The following is a 17,741-nucleotide window of genomic DNA, read 5'->3' as shown; positions in this document are numbered from 1 at the left end:
TAATAGTATCAATATATATGGTATAGGCTTTCTTTCGAAATATATTTTGAGATGAAGCAGGAACTTAGCTGGGGCCAAGGGGGCATTCGGGCTCCCCTACAACCCTCAACGAATGTATGGTGGGTGCCTATGGTGGGCACCAGGGCACCCACCTTTATTGATGCGGGCCCCAGGGGATAGAGGCCCCGGAACCAGAAATGGCTCACAGGGGTGCGCTGCACCCTGCCCTTTCATTTTAGTAGTGGTATGCGGTCCCCAGGGCCCAACAAGGTTCGAGGAGGAGTGCCACATGGCCTCCCTAATTTAAAACAAGCATTTCAAATGCAATAATAAACATCTTGCTTGCCCTGTCTGTTACTGCTTATTGTAGACTTGATGCACCAGGTAGTCACAATCAGGGATAGCGGTTAGACTCAGCAACATTCCATGTATTCGTATGTTGAAGCTCCCATACACATAGAGCTTTATATACAACATTGCATAGCTCCCTCTTTCTATAAGGTGCCTCATAGGAATGGCAATGTGTAAGGCACACTTAACAACATTTCTTCAAGGGAATACAATCCTTGCAAATGCCTTCAATGTTTTGAATGTATTTTAATGTGTAGTTATACTTTTACTGCAGATCATAACAACATAAAACTTTTACAAAATCTAATATATCTCTCATTTCCTTACATTAATGCGGAATATAAATGTTAAATGAATCGCAAAAAATATATTTGAGCCTGTAGGAAAATAGATTATTTGTTGTGCAGGATGTGAGACCGGTGTAAGTAATAGGTCCACAATTTCCCCTTACAGTGAACCAAGCACCCCATTGTAGTGCTTGACTCTCTCAGGGTAGAGAAGCAGAGGAGTCCAAGGCCTATTCAGGGGAGGTGGTGTGGGCTAGTTATCACCATTCACTGGCACACAATAATAACAATCAATAAGTAATTGCCCAGCATTTCTTACCCACACTACTAAATCTATGCATTTAATGTATACGATGCATCAATATATAAATAAGGCCATTCAAAATTATGTTGGATTACATTATGAAATCAAATTGACCACAAATAGGTCATGACTCCCAACATCACAGTGCCCCCCACCTATACCAGACAACACATAACAATTTAGGGGAATTTCAGGCTATTTGCCTTTATCAAGGGTCCAACACATTACAAGAGCAACAAAAAAACACAATCATGTTGTGCCTAACTGCAATGATCAATAATAACCATGGGTAAATGCAATTATTAGAGTCAATAAAGCCCATCAACTTTCATCAGTAATCACTGTCCACATTATTATTTCAATAAAACGTTTTAAATTGAACATAATGTGTTTGTGTCCTTTTTTATATACTTTAAGGTCACAGAAAGCGCAACACTTTAAACAGCTACTAGAGGACCCCACTTTCAGGCCACCTAATATGCAACCATACAACCAGCCTTTAGAGAACACTGCACTTCCGGCTTAAGAGCAAATACTTATTGAGAGTACTTTAAAAAGTTATGTGAAAATCTCAGAGGGTTAGGGATTCCTAAACCCCACAAACGTAGGGTCAGTCCCTTTCAAAGTTCCAGGTGGGGTCTGATGCACTCCTGCAACCACTGTGACACTTCTTCATTTTGCAAGTTGTGGCCCTGCCATCCTGGGGCCACCACACGACAAGAAAATATGCAAATAATAGTCCCAGAGGGCAATATGGGGCACTCCAGGCTGGAGCAGTCAATATTTTATGAATGACTCTCTCGCTGCTTCAGGGAGAGCTGCTTCCCTTTTTCTTTTGTTTTAAGCGGGAATGCCCACGCATACCTGGGACAGCCCCAAGGTGGGCTTATGTAGTATGGGCTCTGGAGGGAGCCCCCACGACCCAGACTGGCTCCTTCACTAACAGCCTTCATCCTCGGCTGGTGAGGGAGACAGCCTGTCTTCCTTCTCCAGCCTGCGTCCATGAGGGCTTATGTAGTATGGGCTCTGGAGGGAGCCCCCACGACCCAGGCTGGCTCCTTCACTAACAGCCTTCATCCTCGGCTGGTGAGGGAGACAGCTTGTCTTCCTTCTCCCGCCTGCGTCCATTTTGGCAGGATGCTGGCTGTTGGGTGCCCTCTGCCTGCCAGACACGGGCACCGGAAGGGGCTATAAGGCCTGTCCTGTGGGTGTGATCCTGGGGTTGTGGTCCCGGAGCCTGGATCAGTTCTGAGTCAGCGCCCAGGAAGATGAGGGTCCCCGGGGGCAGGAGTTAAAATGGGGAGGAGGTCTCACGCATGCCCCCTCCCGGCAAATAATAAATGAATAAATGCACTGACCCCAGGTCCCTGGCCCACATTGGGGGTAAAATCCAGGCAGGCAGCAGAACCTTAAATGCTCCGTTGATTGGAAAAGGTCGGCGACTTAAAAACAGCCATCATTTTAGCCCTGTTTGACCAATTTGTATGGTCCTGGGCTCGGTTTACTCAAGCTCTAGCCACAAGAGCAGGTCCAGCAGGCCTTCTGCCCTGAAAAGAGGTGTAATCGAGAGGGAGCTGGTTCCACTAGCTCCCAGTGCCAGCTTTCCTCCTGGTCTTTGTATTTGGGCGTAGATGTCCAGCTCTTTCCCCCTAACTGGTCCTCAGTGAGTGCAAGGAGACCGGCCTCACTGCCTATTGGAGAGACATACAGGTTGTGGGGTTAACTGGGGCAGAGTCCTTGGTCCTTTTGGGCATCAGGGGGTTTCTCCTTCCAATTGTCCATGGCTGTCACAGTTCCAGAGTCCAGCGGTGAAAAGCACCTACAGCCCTTTCTCTCTGTTGGCAAGAGTTTTAAAAAGGGGATTGAAGGTTCTAAAAACCAGGCACCCCTATCCAATGTTAGGGGGCCACATAACCTCTCCAACCCTGTCCAAACCCTCCTGCACAGCATACTGAGACAGTTCAAGATATGAACAACAATATGTCGGTGGCATGCACTTACCCTGATCTAAAGCCACCAAAATATTCACAACCAAATTCACTGGAACAACAAGAAAGGATCTGCTTATGCTCATGACGCTACAGGTCTAGTGCAATTTGGGAAATCCATGCTTAGCAGCTCGAATGGACATCCTACTCAAGCGGTGAATGTCAGTGATGGCCTAAAGGGAGCATTGTGTGTTACAGGCCTAAAGAGAGCACCATGTATTACAACCTCAGGCACAGATCTTGACGCAGTCTGACCCTGCATTTTCTTTAAGAGTAGAGGATCTGCAACATCACAATTCTTGCCTGCTAGACAGCATTCACTATTCAGGGGGCCACAGAGAATAGTTACTGGGCCCCAAATGTAGTTGCTGAGGTAATTTGCCTCACTGGTGTCCTGGGGTTCATTGTACGATTGACTGCAAAGTGGGCAAAGTACAGCCCTTTCTTACTTCACTCTCAGGGTAGTGAGGGTGAGCAGTCACAGGCCAATGTTGTTTGTGTTCTATTTATTTATTGTTCGGTTCATTAAAGCCTTTACAATATAAAATCTTCGATTACGTTCAACATATGAACAAAACTAAAAGTGCATTTTGGAAAATAGTGTTTGTATTGGAATCATTAATTCTGAAAGACTAAACTGGTCTCTTTGTCAACTTCAGTGTGTGAGTATGGTCGACAATACACAACGCATTATAGACTAATTACATTATAGACTAATTAATGGGGACGCGCGAAGGAGTTTCCAGGCATACCGTGAGGGGAACGGTTCTTTCCTGTGCTGCTGCCCTTGCTCTTGGGTTGTTCGTGCTGGTGCCTCAGGGGTCACGAAGGCAACAGCAGTGGCCGGCTGTTCTACCCAGACTACAACCCCCAGAAGGCCTAGCGCACTCAGCGCAATCGTGAACAGCTGAGGGGAATCCCTTTTAAACCCAGGACGCTCACCGCAGCGCGGGACGCGCGAAGGAGTTTCCAGGCATACCGTGAGGGGAACGGTTCTTTCCTGTGCTGCTGCCCTTGCTCTTGGGTTGTTCGTGCTGGTGCCTCAGGGGTCACGAAGGCAACAGCAGTGGCCGGCTGTTCTACCCAGACTACAACCCCCAGAAGGCCTAGCGCACTCAGCGCAATCGTGAACAGCTGAGGGGAATCCCTTTTAAACCCAGGACGCTCACCGCAGCGCGGGACGCGCGAAGGAGTTTCCAGGCATACCGTGAGGGGAACGGTTCTTTCCTGTGCTGCTGCCCTTGCTCTTGGGTTGTTCGTGCTGGTGCCTCAGGGGTCACGAAGGCAACAGCAGTGGCCGGCTGTTCTACCCAGACTACAACCCCCAGAAGGCCTAGCGCACTCAGCGCAATCGTGAACAGCTGAGGGGAATCCCTTTTAAACCCAGGACGCTCACCGCAGCGCGGGACGCGCGAAGGAGTTTCCAGGCATACCGTGAGGGGAACGGTTCTTTCCTGTGCTGCTGCCCTTGCTCTTGGGTTGTTCGTGCTGGTGCCTCAGGGGTCACGAAGGCAACAGCAGTGGCCGGCTGTTCTACCCAGACTACAACCCCCAGAAGGCCTAGCGCACTCAGCGCAATCGTGAACAGCTGAGGGGAATCCCTTTTAAACCCAGGACGCTCACCGCAGCGCGGGACGCGCGATGGAGTTTCCAGGCATACCGTGAGGGGAACGGTTCTTTCCTGTGCTGCTGCCCTTGCTCTTGGGTTGTTCGTGCTGGTGCCTCAGGGGTCACGAAGGACACAGCAGTGGCCGGCTGTTCTACCCAGACTACAACCCCCAGAAGGCCTAGCGCACTCAGCGCAATCGTGAACAGCTGAGGGGAATCCCTTTTAAACCCAGGACGCTCACCGCAGCGCGGGACGCGCGAAGGAGTTTCCAGGCATACCGTGAGGGGAACGGTTCTTTCCTGTGCTGCTGCCCTTGCTCTTGGGTTGTTCGTGCTGGTGCCTCAGGGGTCACGAAGGCAACAGCAGTGGCCGGCTGTTCTACCCAGACTACAACCCCCAGAAGGCCTAGCGCACTCAGCGCAATCGTGAACAGCTGAGGGGAATCCCTTTTAAACCCAGGACGCTCACCGCAGCGCGGGACGCGCGAAGGAGTTTCCAGGCATACCGTGAGGGGAACGGTTCTTTCCTGTGCTGCTGCCCTTGCTCTTGGGTTGTTCGTGCTGGTGCCTCAGGGGTCACGAAGGCAACAGCAGTGGCCGGCTGTTCTACCCAGACTACAACCCCCAGAAGGCCTAGCGCACTCAGCGCAATCGTGAACAGCTGAGGGGAATCCCTTTTAAACCCAGGACGCTCACCGCAGCGCGGGACGCGCGAAGGAGTTTCCAGGCATACCGTGAGGGAAACGGTTCTTTCCTGTGCTGCTGCCCTTGCTCTTGGGTTGTTCGTGCTGGTGCCTCAGGGGTCACGAAGGCAACAGCAGTGGCCGGCTGTTCTACCCAGACTACAACCCCCAGAAGGCCTAGCGCACTCAGCGCAATCGTGACCAGCTGAGGGGAATCCCTTTTAAACCCAGGGCGCTCACCGCAGCGCGGGACGCGCGAAGGAGTTTCCAGGCATACCGTGAGGGGAACGGTTCTTTCCTGTGCTGCTGCCCTTGCTCTTGGGTTGTTCGTGCTGGTGCCTCAGGGATCACGAAGGCAACAGCAGTGGCCGGCTGTTCTACCCAGACTACAACCCCCAGAAGGCCTAGCGCACTCAGCGCAATCGTGAACAGCTGAGGGGAATCCCTTTTAAACCCAGGACGCTCACCGCAGCGCGGGACGCGCGCGGGCAGCGCCCGGGCGAAGCCCGGGCCAAGGGCGGGCCCGTCCTTGCTCGTCAAAGCCCGGATAAGGCTGGGCTGGTCCTACCCCCTAACACTTGTGGTGGGACCTTGTTCAGCCACACAGCCTTTCGATGTTGCTGTGAGGGGTTTGGCGTCTGAGTGGCCCAATTCAAGAACTGTGAGTTGCAAGAGAGATTTGCTACCATTTGTTAGTTGTGTACTGTACCAAGTTGCTGTGTTAATCCAAGGGAAGGCGGGGTGCTCATAAAGTGGTTTGGCCCCATTCGTCCCAGCAGCATGTCTAAAAGGAGGGCTGGTGATAAGCCGGGGGGGACACTTGACGATTATTTAATAAGAGCAGAGTCAGCATTGAACTTAGAGATTCTAGCGGTGGAACGTAGACTCTCCCTAGATCCTACCAACTCTTCCCTCCCATGTGCCCAGTTACAGACTGGCTCGCCTACCTCTGTTCACTCCAGCCCAATAGATGGTAACATTTCCCCCCCCGCACACACTCCCCCTGTGCAGGAGACTTTGGTTCCTGTTCAGGATTGTGTTTCCATCCAGAGTCCTTCCAGGGTTATAACAAGAGGGAGGTTAGCCCACAAAGCTAAAGGCAATAAAAAGGAAGCTATGAACAAATCACAGAGAGGCCAAGGGAAGAGGAAACCCACTGTAGAGCTGCTTCCCTCCAAGCCTAGTGGGCCCATCGTGGAAGGGCGTCACTTGGACCATATTACTATTCCCTCCAGCCAGGCCCAGATACAACCTCTTCTGGATTTACTTCTTGTTGGCCTCAAAGATCATTTAACTAGTCTCCTTGTCCCGGTACATCAAAAATTGGACCTCGTAGCTAATAGATTGGACCAATTGGAAGCTAGATTCCCAGGCAACAAGCTTTTAGTCCCAGGGCCCCCTATATTGAACGGAGTGACGCCAGTGGAGGTGCCTAATGCGGGTGGTTGTACTAGATTACCAAGGCCTGTAGGGGCTGTGCCTTTGCTACCATCTATAGGGGAAGAGAATGATACCGTCCTTGGCCATGAAGTTGTTACAGATAGGGGTATCAATTCTCATCATGACCGACAAAGACGCCCTTCGCTAGTTAACAAGGATGGCATTGAGGGGGAGGGAGCAGGACTTTCCCCACAGTCCATCAGCCTGCATCTTCCCCCCCAAGCCACCCCTTATACGATTATCTTGGCAAACGTTCCACCCCTTTTGGAAGGATCTTACCAACACTGGTCCAACCTTAAGAACAAATCCCTTCATTATCTGAGCTCCAAAATTGGAAATAGCAAGGCCCTATTTGACGATTTTAATATGGTCAGGCGCATTAAATGGATTGGACAGTCCTATAAGTCTTTTCCAGGGGATTGTGTTGTGTTAAGTTTTAAGTCTCCTGCTCTAGTTAAATACATACTGGAAGTAGCCCATCACCTTCCCCCAGCTCCTAACTCAATTAAGATCCTTCCACTGGGTTTTTTTTATAGGCCAGGCTTTATACAACCCTTACGGGATAACTGTAATTTTCCAACAATTCCCGTTAGGTTAGATAAGCCTATTACGTCCTTTAATCGCTTTGAAATTCTTTCTACATTGGAGGATAATGATTGACATATGGATGGTTCCTTACACATCTCAGTGCCTGCTCCAGGGTTAATGGGTTCGATTTGTCATCTGAGCCAGGATATTATCATTAAGACACCCTCCCCTAAAGATCGCTCCTGTTCGATTAATTCATCTGGTCTTAATTTGTTACCATCTGTTGAAACGATTGTCCCCCAGTCTGTCCCAGGTCAAACAGCTGGAACCAGGGCTGAAAAGTCTTTACTAAAAATGGGCTCCTGGAACATTGCAGGGCTGGGGTCAAGGCTTGATATTCCTGATTGGGCCGATTTTGTTGATGAGTTTGGAATATGGGCATTTCAGGAGACCTCGGCATTGTCTCCCCACTTTCGTACAGGGTTCCTGAACTTCCACAAACCTGCTGTTAAGAGTCTCAGAGGCAGACCCATGGGGGGCTTAACCACCTGGGTCCGACAATGTGAAGGTGTCACCGTGACAGAGGTTCCAATTGATAGTCCTGATATTCTGATTATTAGGGTTAATTCCCGTAGCGGCCTCAACCTCCTTATTATTAATATCTATGTAAGAGGTCTCCCGGGAGGCAAATGCTCTCCCACATGCCATCTATTGGAGAATTATTTAGAGACCGCTCCTATGCTCACCAATAAGATTGTGGCTGGTGATTTTAATGTTTGTTTCGAGCCTTTGGGGGTCGACGATGGGGACTTCACCGAGGAAGAAGACTCAACTTGGGGTGTTCCCATGTTGGAGTTGGAACCAGTAAGCAAAGGGTCTCATGCTGCCCTTTTTATGAAGGGCTTATGTTTAAATCAGGGCATGAGAGCAGTCAATGGTCGAACTAAATCCGATAGGATGGGGAAGATGACATTTGACAATGGGAGATCAGGGAGCCAAATTGACTACATATTAGTCGGTTTGGATTTGTGGCCGCTCATAGACGACATGGTGGTAGTAAGTAGAGTCGAGAGCGACCACAACCCCCTTGCACTGTGTATCAAGGATAACAGCTTTGCAGTCTCCCCCTCCCCTCGGATGGTTGTTCCCCTATAGATGTCATACTTACCAATGATCTCAGAAGGGTGAGATGGCCGAAAATTGCCACTTGTGAATTTTCACGAGCGGCCATTAGAAAATTAATTAACAGTACCCTGGCCTCACTTAATCAAATGGAATCTCAAAATCTAATCAAGGATAATATCCGGGACACCCATAACAAACTCTTTGCTGAGCTTAAAGCCTTTTTTGTGAAAAGTCCTCCTGCCACTGGCAGGGGTAAAGAGTTGAGGCCATGTACGTGGTACAACAAGGATTGTAGACTGGCCCAAAGTGCTCTGAAAGAGGCCATTAAATCTGGCTCTCTTTCTACCATCCAAAAATGTAGACTTGCTTACAAAACCGCCCAATTTAAGGCCAAGCAAAACTGGGATGAAGATCGTTGGAGGGATTTATATCAAGCATGCCACAATCGTAACATGGTCCAATTTTGGCATCTCCTTAAATGGGGTAATTCCCCCTCAGATATCCGCCCCTCTAATCAAGTAGAACCTCAGCAGTGGGTAGCGTATTTTGAGGAACAGTTTAAGGTTGGTAATTCGTTGGACAAGCAGATCTTCTGTCCTCCAGGTGTTGAAAACACATTAAAATTCTCCCCTGGTGAAGTTAAGCTAGTCTTACGATCAATCAAGAGCGCCAAAGCTCCAGGACCAGACTGTATCCCTGCCGATTTATTTATTCAGGAGCAAGATGCATGGATCCCTTATCTGACCCTGCTGGCTAATGCCCTTGCGGGTGGTGCTGCTGTCCCTGATTCGTGGCTCGGGGCAGAGATATTGCCGATCTATAAGAAAGGCGATCGCTCTGCCCCGGGCAATTATAGACCTATTAGTTTAATAGACGCAGTACAAAAAATTATAGCCCGACTCGTTCTGGGTCGTATCCAAATCTGGATGTCCGATTCGGATGTGTTGTCTCCTCTTCAGGCAGGCTTTCGATCACACACTGGGACCCTGGACCAAGTATTCAGGGTAGTACTTCTGTACTGGAATGTTGTTTTTCTGGGGGGAGGCAAGCTGTATGCGGCTTTCGTAGACCTAAGGTCTGCGTTTGACCTTGTGCCGAGGGACAAGTTATGGAAAGTACTCTTGGATATGGGCATGCCAAAAGAACTGGTTTCTTTTCTGGTCACCATTCACAAAAATACGTATGCCCGTGTCCGTTGGGGTAAACCCGGGGAGCTGACTGATAGATTCAAAGTAACCAAAGGTGTCCGACAAGGGTGTGTACTCGCTCCCACCTTGTTTTCATTATTTATCAATGGGGTTGTAGACTACTTCTTAAACAGCCCTACTGATGCACCCACCTTGGCAGGAATGAAGATTCCCCTGCTCATGTTCGCGGATGACACCCTTTTGGTCTCGAAGACGAGACAGGGTCTGCAGCTGGCCCTGTCTCGCTTCGAGACCTTTTGCCGTGAGCATGAGCTGGAGATAAACGTTGGGAAGACCAAGTTTATGGTGTTTCGTGGGCCCCGGCGGGTTAAGGCGGAGGTATGTCTGGGTGGTGTCAACTTATCCCAAACGGCAGTGTTTACTTATCTTGGGGTCACTTTTAGCGAGACATGCAGCTGGTCTCACCAGCTGGATCTCCTCGCTCTCAAGCATGCTCAATTGGGAGGAGCTTTGCTGAAAGAGCACAAACACTCATTAACAAAACCAATAGCTCCTCTCATGAAGATTTATGACTCCAAGATTTTACCTACAATTCTATATGGAGCCGAGATTTGGGGTTTCAATAATTTGTCAAAACTGATGACCGCCCAGAATAAATTCCTCCGGTCAGCTATCGGGCTTCCCCAATCCACCCCGCGTATCCCCCTACTATATGATCTGGGAATTCAGCCTATAGAGGACCGGGCAGGGTATAGACCCCTGGCGTTTTGGCGCCGTCTGTGGACGACACCAGAACTAACTAACTATGCAAAAGCCCTCCTGGAGATCAAAGGGTTAGAGGGGTCGCATAGGATTCCCTGGTTGTCTAGCATCAAAACTCTGTTGTCTGATCTCGGGATGCGTGACCTATGGGCTAACCCTGATACAGAAGTTTTCCCGGCAAAAAAGGTCCTTAAGGATGCGTACTGGAGTTATATTAAGAACAGGAGATGTGCTTCCTCTATAGGTCCCACGATGACTGTTACCTTCCTAGTTTTTAAGGACGAGCCTGTCTACGAAAACTACTGGGATACTATCCTGAAGTTTCTCGATCGCAAACTGTATCACCAGTTCAGAGTGGGTGCCCTACCACTGCGAGGACTCACCAAAAGTTGGAGTCCTCTTGGTAGTGACAAATGCCCCTTTTGTCCAGACATGACGGAAACTATGGATCACTTCCTTTTTTGTTGCCCAATTTACCACCTCCCTAGACGTATCTGGCTTCGACCTGCCTGCAGATTAATGAGTACCCGCTCTGCACAGGTTGCTAGTAGAATCATGAAAACAGATACCTCAAAACCTATAGTAATTGGTGTTGTAAAATTTATCAGTTGGGCATGGATCCTTAGGGCTAGGAAACTTAAATTGTGAACTGCGTTGTTAGCTGTCATAAACTAGTATTCTCTTTGGTCTTTGGGCTAAAAGGCGCGTCCCTATTTGCACTTTATTGTATTTTTTTAACTTGCAGTGATTATTTTTAATGTATTATTTTATGTAACATTTTAAAGGTTTTACAGTCTGTTTTGTATTGTATATGAATTGTACTGTAGTCGAAATTTTTATATGTGTAGAATGTCTTTTATGATGTGAATCGAATAAAGACTTTTCTGACTGACTGACTGACTGACTAATTACAGGAATCATGTGAAAATATTCATAAAAAGCCACCAGTGCTATTGAAGATATAGGAAAGTATAACTTTTCAAGTTCATAGTACTTTTTTTCTAAATGTTGGAAGTAGTAGTTGTCTGCACTGAACGGAGATTACTGAACTGCAGCATATGACATACAATAGAGTTTCATTATGATAGGCACAAATCCTGCAACCTGGCGTCACGTTTCCAGAATTGATTTATTTCTCCTGCATCGAAATGAGCAAATCACAGTCTTAAATAGTTGATCCTTAATAGCCAGGTTATTGTGTCTGTTTGATATACTTGAAACTGATTTTGGGGACAGCACGGCATAATTGGGCCAGAATGAGTACACCTGGAGAATGTTTGCAGTTCATAGTATTTACATAGTATAGTAAGATGTTTTTTTTCTCAAAAGGGTTCCAAAGCAGAGATATGGAAAAAATTGTTTCCATGGTTTTGAAATTGTCACGCTGTTTGTGACTTTGCTATTGTGCTATGCCAGGATACCATGCCTTTTGAGATTACGTTTTCAAATGAATTGCTCAAAATGCAAAATAAGATATTCTATGGGGTTTATTTCTTGTGAACTCTGTTTACTTGATGTTTTTGGGGAACTATTCACTGATGGTAGAAAGTGATCTCTCTCCTGTTTCTGTCCTGTAAGTATCGCACCTATCAGAACATAGTTACTTCCTGCTTTTGGTTGCTCTTTTGCTTTGAGAATATTAGGTTAGGTGTATGGATTGTTCTGTTGTCATCATGACTTCTGGGCTTCAAAGCTTAATCTTGTGTCGAGCTTCTTTAATTGTTTTGGTTTTTTTTCTTGAAACAAAGGATATTAAAGTCTTTGGGGTTCTCTAGATAAGAAGTTGCAAATGTCTAATTTATGGTAGAAATTACAGCTGTGTTCTGAAAGATTTTTTGTTCATTATCTTCTGGTTTGTTTGTGAAAACAAGTTCGCTTGTTGCTGCTATTAGTGGATCAATTAGGTCCTGCTGGCTTTAAAACTTTGTATGGATGCCTGCTGATGTAAGGATCTCCTTGGTTTTGAATGATTTTGCTTGCAAAATCTGGTCGCACTGTGGTAGTATTTTGATATCAGTTTATGTCCTTTAACAATGATTTTAAAATAGTTGGTATATTTGAAAGTCTGTCGAGAAGAGTACCACAAGTACAAGATCCTTTTCTTTGATTGACTTTGTCTTGGGCCCATTGTATCAGGGTATTCACTTTACTTATTTTGTTGTCAATCACCGCTGTTCTTCTGCTCATCCTTTAATTGCACAAAGAGCACCATCATGTAGCAGCTGTCATAAGTGGAGGTTTTGACAATTAAGTGCCGGTGCCGAGCACCAGAAACCACCGGCTCATAATAAGCACTGGTTTCGGGTCCAGGAACTTGGTGCCTCTCCATGTGCAATCACTAGCAACGCCAAGCTGCACCAGAGCTGCTTTGCCTACAGCCCCTGTCCTTTGCCAGTTGCTGGATTTGAATTGTCAGATGCAATGAAGTTGCAAAGCCCAAGCCTCTGTAGACCTGTGCCCTCCATCTCCACCCTCACCCTCCTCCTTCTTCCGCTGCACTCCAGCAGGAGCAGTCAGCTTCCTGGCCGCGCTGATGGGACACAGTTACCTGGAGTCAGAGAGCATCAGAGAGTTTATCAGACAGTGGGCTCAGAGTGTCTTACTCATGGTTCTGGAGCTGTTTTGGGTCTAGGGCCCCAGACTATTGTAGTTGAAAGGTGTTTGAGAGTGCCAGTGTACATAGAACATTTGCAAAGAAGTACATTCAGGAGATGAGGAATTTTGCAAGGTAATGGTAGTTCCTACAGAGATAGATCTTTTTCTAGTGCCAAATTGTGGAACTCTTCCCAACAGTCACAGACGTCTTAGGGAGGTAATGTGGGGGGTCAAGAGCTCAGAACTAATCAGTCATCCAGCAGACTGACTAAGGTAATGTACTGCTACATGCTTATCTTTTACATCAAAAGTAAGTACTTTATTCACACAGCACAACATAGTCCAAGTAAAATGGCAAGGTTAGGATTACAATCTCTGCCCCCCTTTGATACTGTAAGTGTACAACATCTTAAGCTTAGAGGCACAACATCTTTGGCAGTTGCTCTATTCTTGGCCGAGTGCAGACAGGTGCCCAGGAAAGGTAGCTTCATCCTCCAGGCTGATCCGTCAGCGGGAATGTACCTTTAGCAATTGCGACCTCCTAGGCAAATCGGGCTTTACTTTAGGGGAAACGTTACTACTCTCCAGTGTCAGCATGCGCTTGTGGCATCACAGTGACTGCTGGTTGACACGGTGCACATGTGCTTGTTCACAAAAGGAACTGCATAGAGAGATGGGAAGACCCCCTCATGACACGCATTGATTCTGGCTTTCATTCTAGACCACTCCACTTTCTCTGGGTGTTCCACACTCCAGGCTGATCTTCACCTCCTGGACAGTCCCTTCTTTTGCAGTGCCAAGCAATCTCCTACCATCCTTCAGCAAGCAGTCAGGCTTCTAGACACAAGGCAAACACTCAGCTCTTCCAGAAGAAAGTGCAGACTTCACCTCTGGGAGACTGGCGTCAAGCAGATAGCAGCCCTAGCCACACAGCTGTCCTTTGAGTACTCTGCAGAGCACTACCTTCCTTGGTCATGGTAAACTTGGAGGTGGAACAAAAAGGGGTTGCTTGGACCCCACTTTAAACACATTTTCCAAACATGCATGTGGATCCACTATCTAAGATATTTGTACCAGTTTGGGTTGGTTGCTTTTTGGTGTCATTTGTAGGCTGCTTTCCTCAACAGCCTTTGTGCAAAATGATGGTTTCCATAGTAGGTAACAATGGAGGTGACTTAAAGAAGAAGTATCCAAAACATGGGCACAATAAAGTGTTAACTCTCTTCACCTTCCCGAAGCAGTAACCACAGGAGACAAAAGGGCAAGTCCTACCTAGAAGCTTCCTCGCCTCAAACATGAAACTGAGGTTCTACTACTTCCCTCCCACTACCATCTACCAAATGTCAGTAGTCAAAAAGAACAAATGAGGCCTTTTCTAACAAGGACCTCATTTAGTTTCTCAAGGTTGCTCCGTCTCCATCCTTCACACTTCAGTGTCTGGGTCTCCACTCTTCAGCTTCCGGAATGCAGGCTATACACTTCCACTGTCTGGGTGAAGCTGTCGTCATCCTCCATCTTGTGCCAAGCTACATATGTGGCTTCCAAATTGGATCCCATTCACTCACACATTTTTACTACCACCCATGCAACACACACACATTGCGCACAGAGGCACACACACACACATGGAATGGCAGCACAAGGCTCTGCGTTTCACTTAACTGTGGAACTTTAGACAAGAGAGGTCAATATACTGCACTCTTACTGATGCTGTGAAAAAGATCTGGCTGCACTACAAATTCACAAAACACAATACACTGTCACCACTGTTTTATGTGATACTCATGTGGCATGGATTGTAGTCCACTACCTGTTATGAGGACATGATTGGTGTGCTCCTCCAAGTCACAGTACAGGTCCAGGACCTTGCATCGACAAGGATACACTAGACCTCTGCACACATGCTAGATTAGAGCTGCATCAGTTGCAAAATGAAAGCCAGAAGACCTGTTTCACATACAGTCGGGCGCTCAGCCAGATAGGTGCACATCCATTTACCTTGCAAGGGACATGGTCATTCCAATGATGCCCACAAAAACAGCAGATGTGAACTACTTCTTTGATCAGCAGAAAATTGAAACATCTGCAAAATGCTCATCAAGCAAAGCTTGTAGGGAGCGCACTCAAGCAAGGCAGCGTCAGAAAGAGGCTGACCCAGTGGCAGGAGAGAAAAAAAGAGAGATAGAAAGACAATGTGTGTATGAGCACACACTAAAGATCTTTCCAGACAGCTAAAATTGCCTGTTACAGGACCTTTAAAAAAAGAAAAAGAGAACACCCACCTCTCCGAGGTCTCTCCAAATGTGCTCGCGAACATGTATCATTTTACCATCTTTAAAGAAACTATTACCGTAGACAATTAGCACAGCAGCGCAGATAAACATGATCTCTGTATGTAAATTAAAAATATGTAATTACACCAACCTTATACAGTGTACTATCTTCTTGTAAATCACTTCTGTCATTATGGGGCAGAACAATAGTGTGACATCTCTAGCCCAGAAACCAGCACCTTAATCTTGTGCTGTTGATAGGTGATTAAACAAAGCCCTTGGTAATATATGGGACATTACTGATCTGAATAGCAAGGCTCACCTCTGAGTGACATTGGACTTTATGTGGCCAAACGCAACATAACCACGATATGGAGGGCCGTTTTCGCCCCTGCTCTGAGGGAGTGGAAGGAGGATATTGATTGGTGTATGCAGGCGGAGAGGGTGGATCATGAGAGTAGAGGCTGCCCGAAAAAATGGACCAAAATTTGGGGAAGGTGGAAGGGATATAGAGGGTTGTTATGCTCTGGCTGATCCAGTGGGGATGTAGAAAGAAATTCTGTTAGAAGGAGTGGGAAACCCCTGAAATGTCGGTGAGTTGGAGAAACTTTGACTGTCTAGACACTGATACAGTTCTCCCATTGTTTGACTATGTCTCAATATAATATACCATGATTCTTGATGTCTTCGCAATGTTATGTTTGATTATTGCAATAAAAAGATTTATAAAAATAAAGAAGGAAGCACTTTGTGTCATAGAGGAGCCCATGGTTCGCGTGCTGGACTTCGTGGGACAACTGGATGGATGATATATGTTGCAGTCTTTGTTTACTCCCCGTGCACTCATCAGATTATACACCCAATTGTGATGCTTTATTATGGAAAACCTAGGACTGAAAACTGGGTCTCTGTGAGGCATGGAGTAATTTGTAGCTTTGCTTTTCAATTATAGGTGTGATAAACATACATGTTCTGAAATAGAGTGCTTTCAATAAAAACATAAAAAAATGAGCCCCCCGCCCAAAAAACAAAACAATAAATGAAAGGCATATCAGGGAGGTAAACAACTTTCTGAGAAGTTTGTATCCACAATGTGATCGGTTGATGGACAATCCTGCCAGCCAGTGCTTAAAACCAGCTGAATCTCAGTAACCAACGGCTGGCAGGAGCTGTCCAAAAGCAACTTTGTATGTATATATGTATGTATGCGTGTATGATGGCGCAAAGTCTCGCCAGTCAGGTAAAGATGTAAGTGGGCTCGGTCTAAAAAGGCCTGGGATCATTTCACCCAGGTTTGAGCACAACTTGGCATTGCCTGTTTGGAAAAGGGCTCAGAACTTGAGTCACAGTTCGTGGATAATAAATCATGCTTGAGTGCCACATGTATGCAAGGCAGACATGTGCACACTAATTATCTTGTTTGTTTTATGGCACAGGGACGCCCAGGCTGTATCCCTTTTCACAAGCGTCATGTGATTAACCCTGGGCAAAGCACTACGCTACGCTCGCGTAGTTTGCGAAATTTGCGCCACTTCGCACCATGCGAATTGCACGTAGCACAGTGCAAACACGCGTAGCGTAGCGTAGCGCAGCGGTCATTTTTTGCTTGCTCGCCCGCAGTCCTCAACGTCAAGTTGGCGACCGCGAGCAAGCAAAATTACATCCCGGCGAGACTTTTTCCTCGTTCATGATCAGCAACATCAAGTTGCCGATCGCGAGCGTGGAAAATAAACCTCACGGCAAGATTCTCAACGTGGGGAGGTCAGGTTTCTCATTGCGAGTGGTTGCGTATGCTCGCGACCGCTCGCGATGAGAAACTACCAGTTTGCGTTGAGAAAGTTTCCGCTCGAGTAAAAATCTACTTGTGCGGCAGAAAACTACAGCTCGCACTGTGCAAGATGCTGTTTTCAATGATTGCACAGTGCCGGATGCTTGTCCGCACTGTGCAATCATTGAAAACGGCATTTTGCACAATGCGAACAGGGTACTACGCAGTTCGAGAAGTGCTACGCGTAGCTCGCGAAGTGCGAAGTGCACTTTGCGTAGCTACGCGTAGCGCTACTTCACGAACTACGCCCAGGGTTACACAGAGGAGACTAGGACTGTGAAGTCCCAGAAGTCTGTTTTGTGGCACAAGAAGTAAATGCGCCCAAGAAACATATTGATATTTAATTTGATACATTGATTGATGCATTCTATGTTTCCTGTTTCAGATTGCAGCTGTGCTTCTTTTTGGCGGGTGGCTGCTCCTGATATTTGGAGCCGTTCTTATTTTGTCCTGGACATTTATACCGGAGGGTCTCTGCCAGAGAAGAGTATGTACACCAGCAAGATATGCACAGACTGCAGCAGGTAATAGTGCTTGAATGGTTGTATGAGTACCATTGATCTGCAGTGTATATTTCTGTGCTTTTTACAATGGGAAACCATCTTTTCATGGTTGAAGGTAAGAAGGTCAACTGATAAGAAGTTCAAGTGATAGCATTAGGAGTGCATTGTTCAGGTGCATGCCATTTGCTATGCAAGCAGGGGCAGTGATTGCAAATTATTGCCTCGAAATTCTCTGTTGCTAGGGAAAAAGCAGCGGCCAAACGGCCAACTTTAATTTTGCCTCACAAGAGGTGCATGTTGTACACTCACGGTGCAGAT

At 47.0% G+C, this 17,741-nt stretch overlaps 1 protein-coding gene across 6 annotated transcripts in view; it reads left to right on the top strand.

Moving 5' to 3' along the window:
• Window positions 1-17,741, top strand: part of LHFPL7 (LHFPL tetraspan subfamily member 7) — a 187,088-nt gene that overhangs the window by 129,437 nt on the left and 39,910 nt on the right. For all 6 annotated transcript variants that reach the window (XM_085633418.1, XM_085633414.1, XM_085633417.1 and 3 more), the window contains one exon: window positions 17,306-17,444. In XM_085633418.1, coding sequence (XP_085489544.1) covers window positions 17,306-17,444 — 139 coding nt within the window. The remainder of the gene's footprint in view (window positions 1-17,305; window positions 17,445-17,741) is intronic.

This window comes from Triturus cristatus, chromosome 11 (assembly GCF_964204655.1).
Source record: "Triturus cristatus chromosome 11, aTriCri1.1, whole genome shotgun sequence".
Taxonomy (NCBI): domain Eukaryota; kingdom Metazoa; phylum Chordata; class Amphibia; order Caudata; family Salamandridae; genus Triturus; species Triturus cristatus.
Note: the sequence above shows the minus strand (reverse complement) of the source record. Positions and strands in the feature narration are given on the sequence as shown.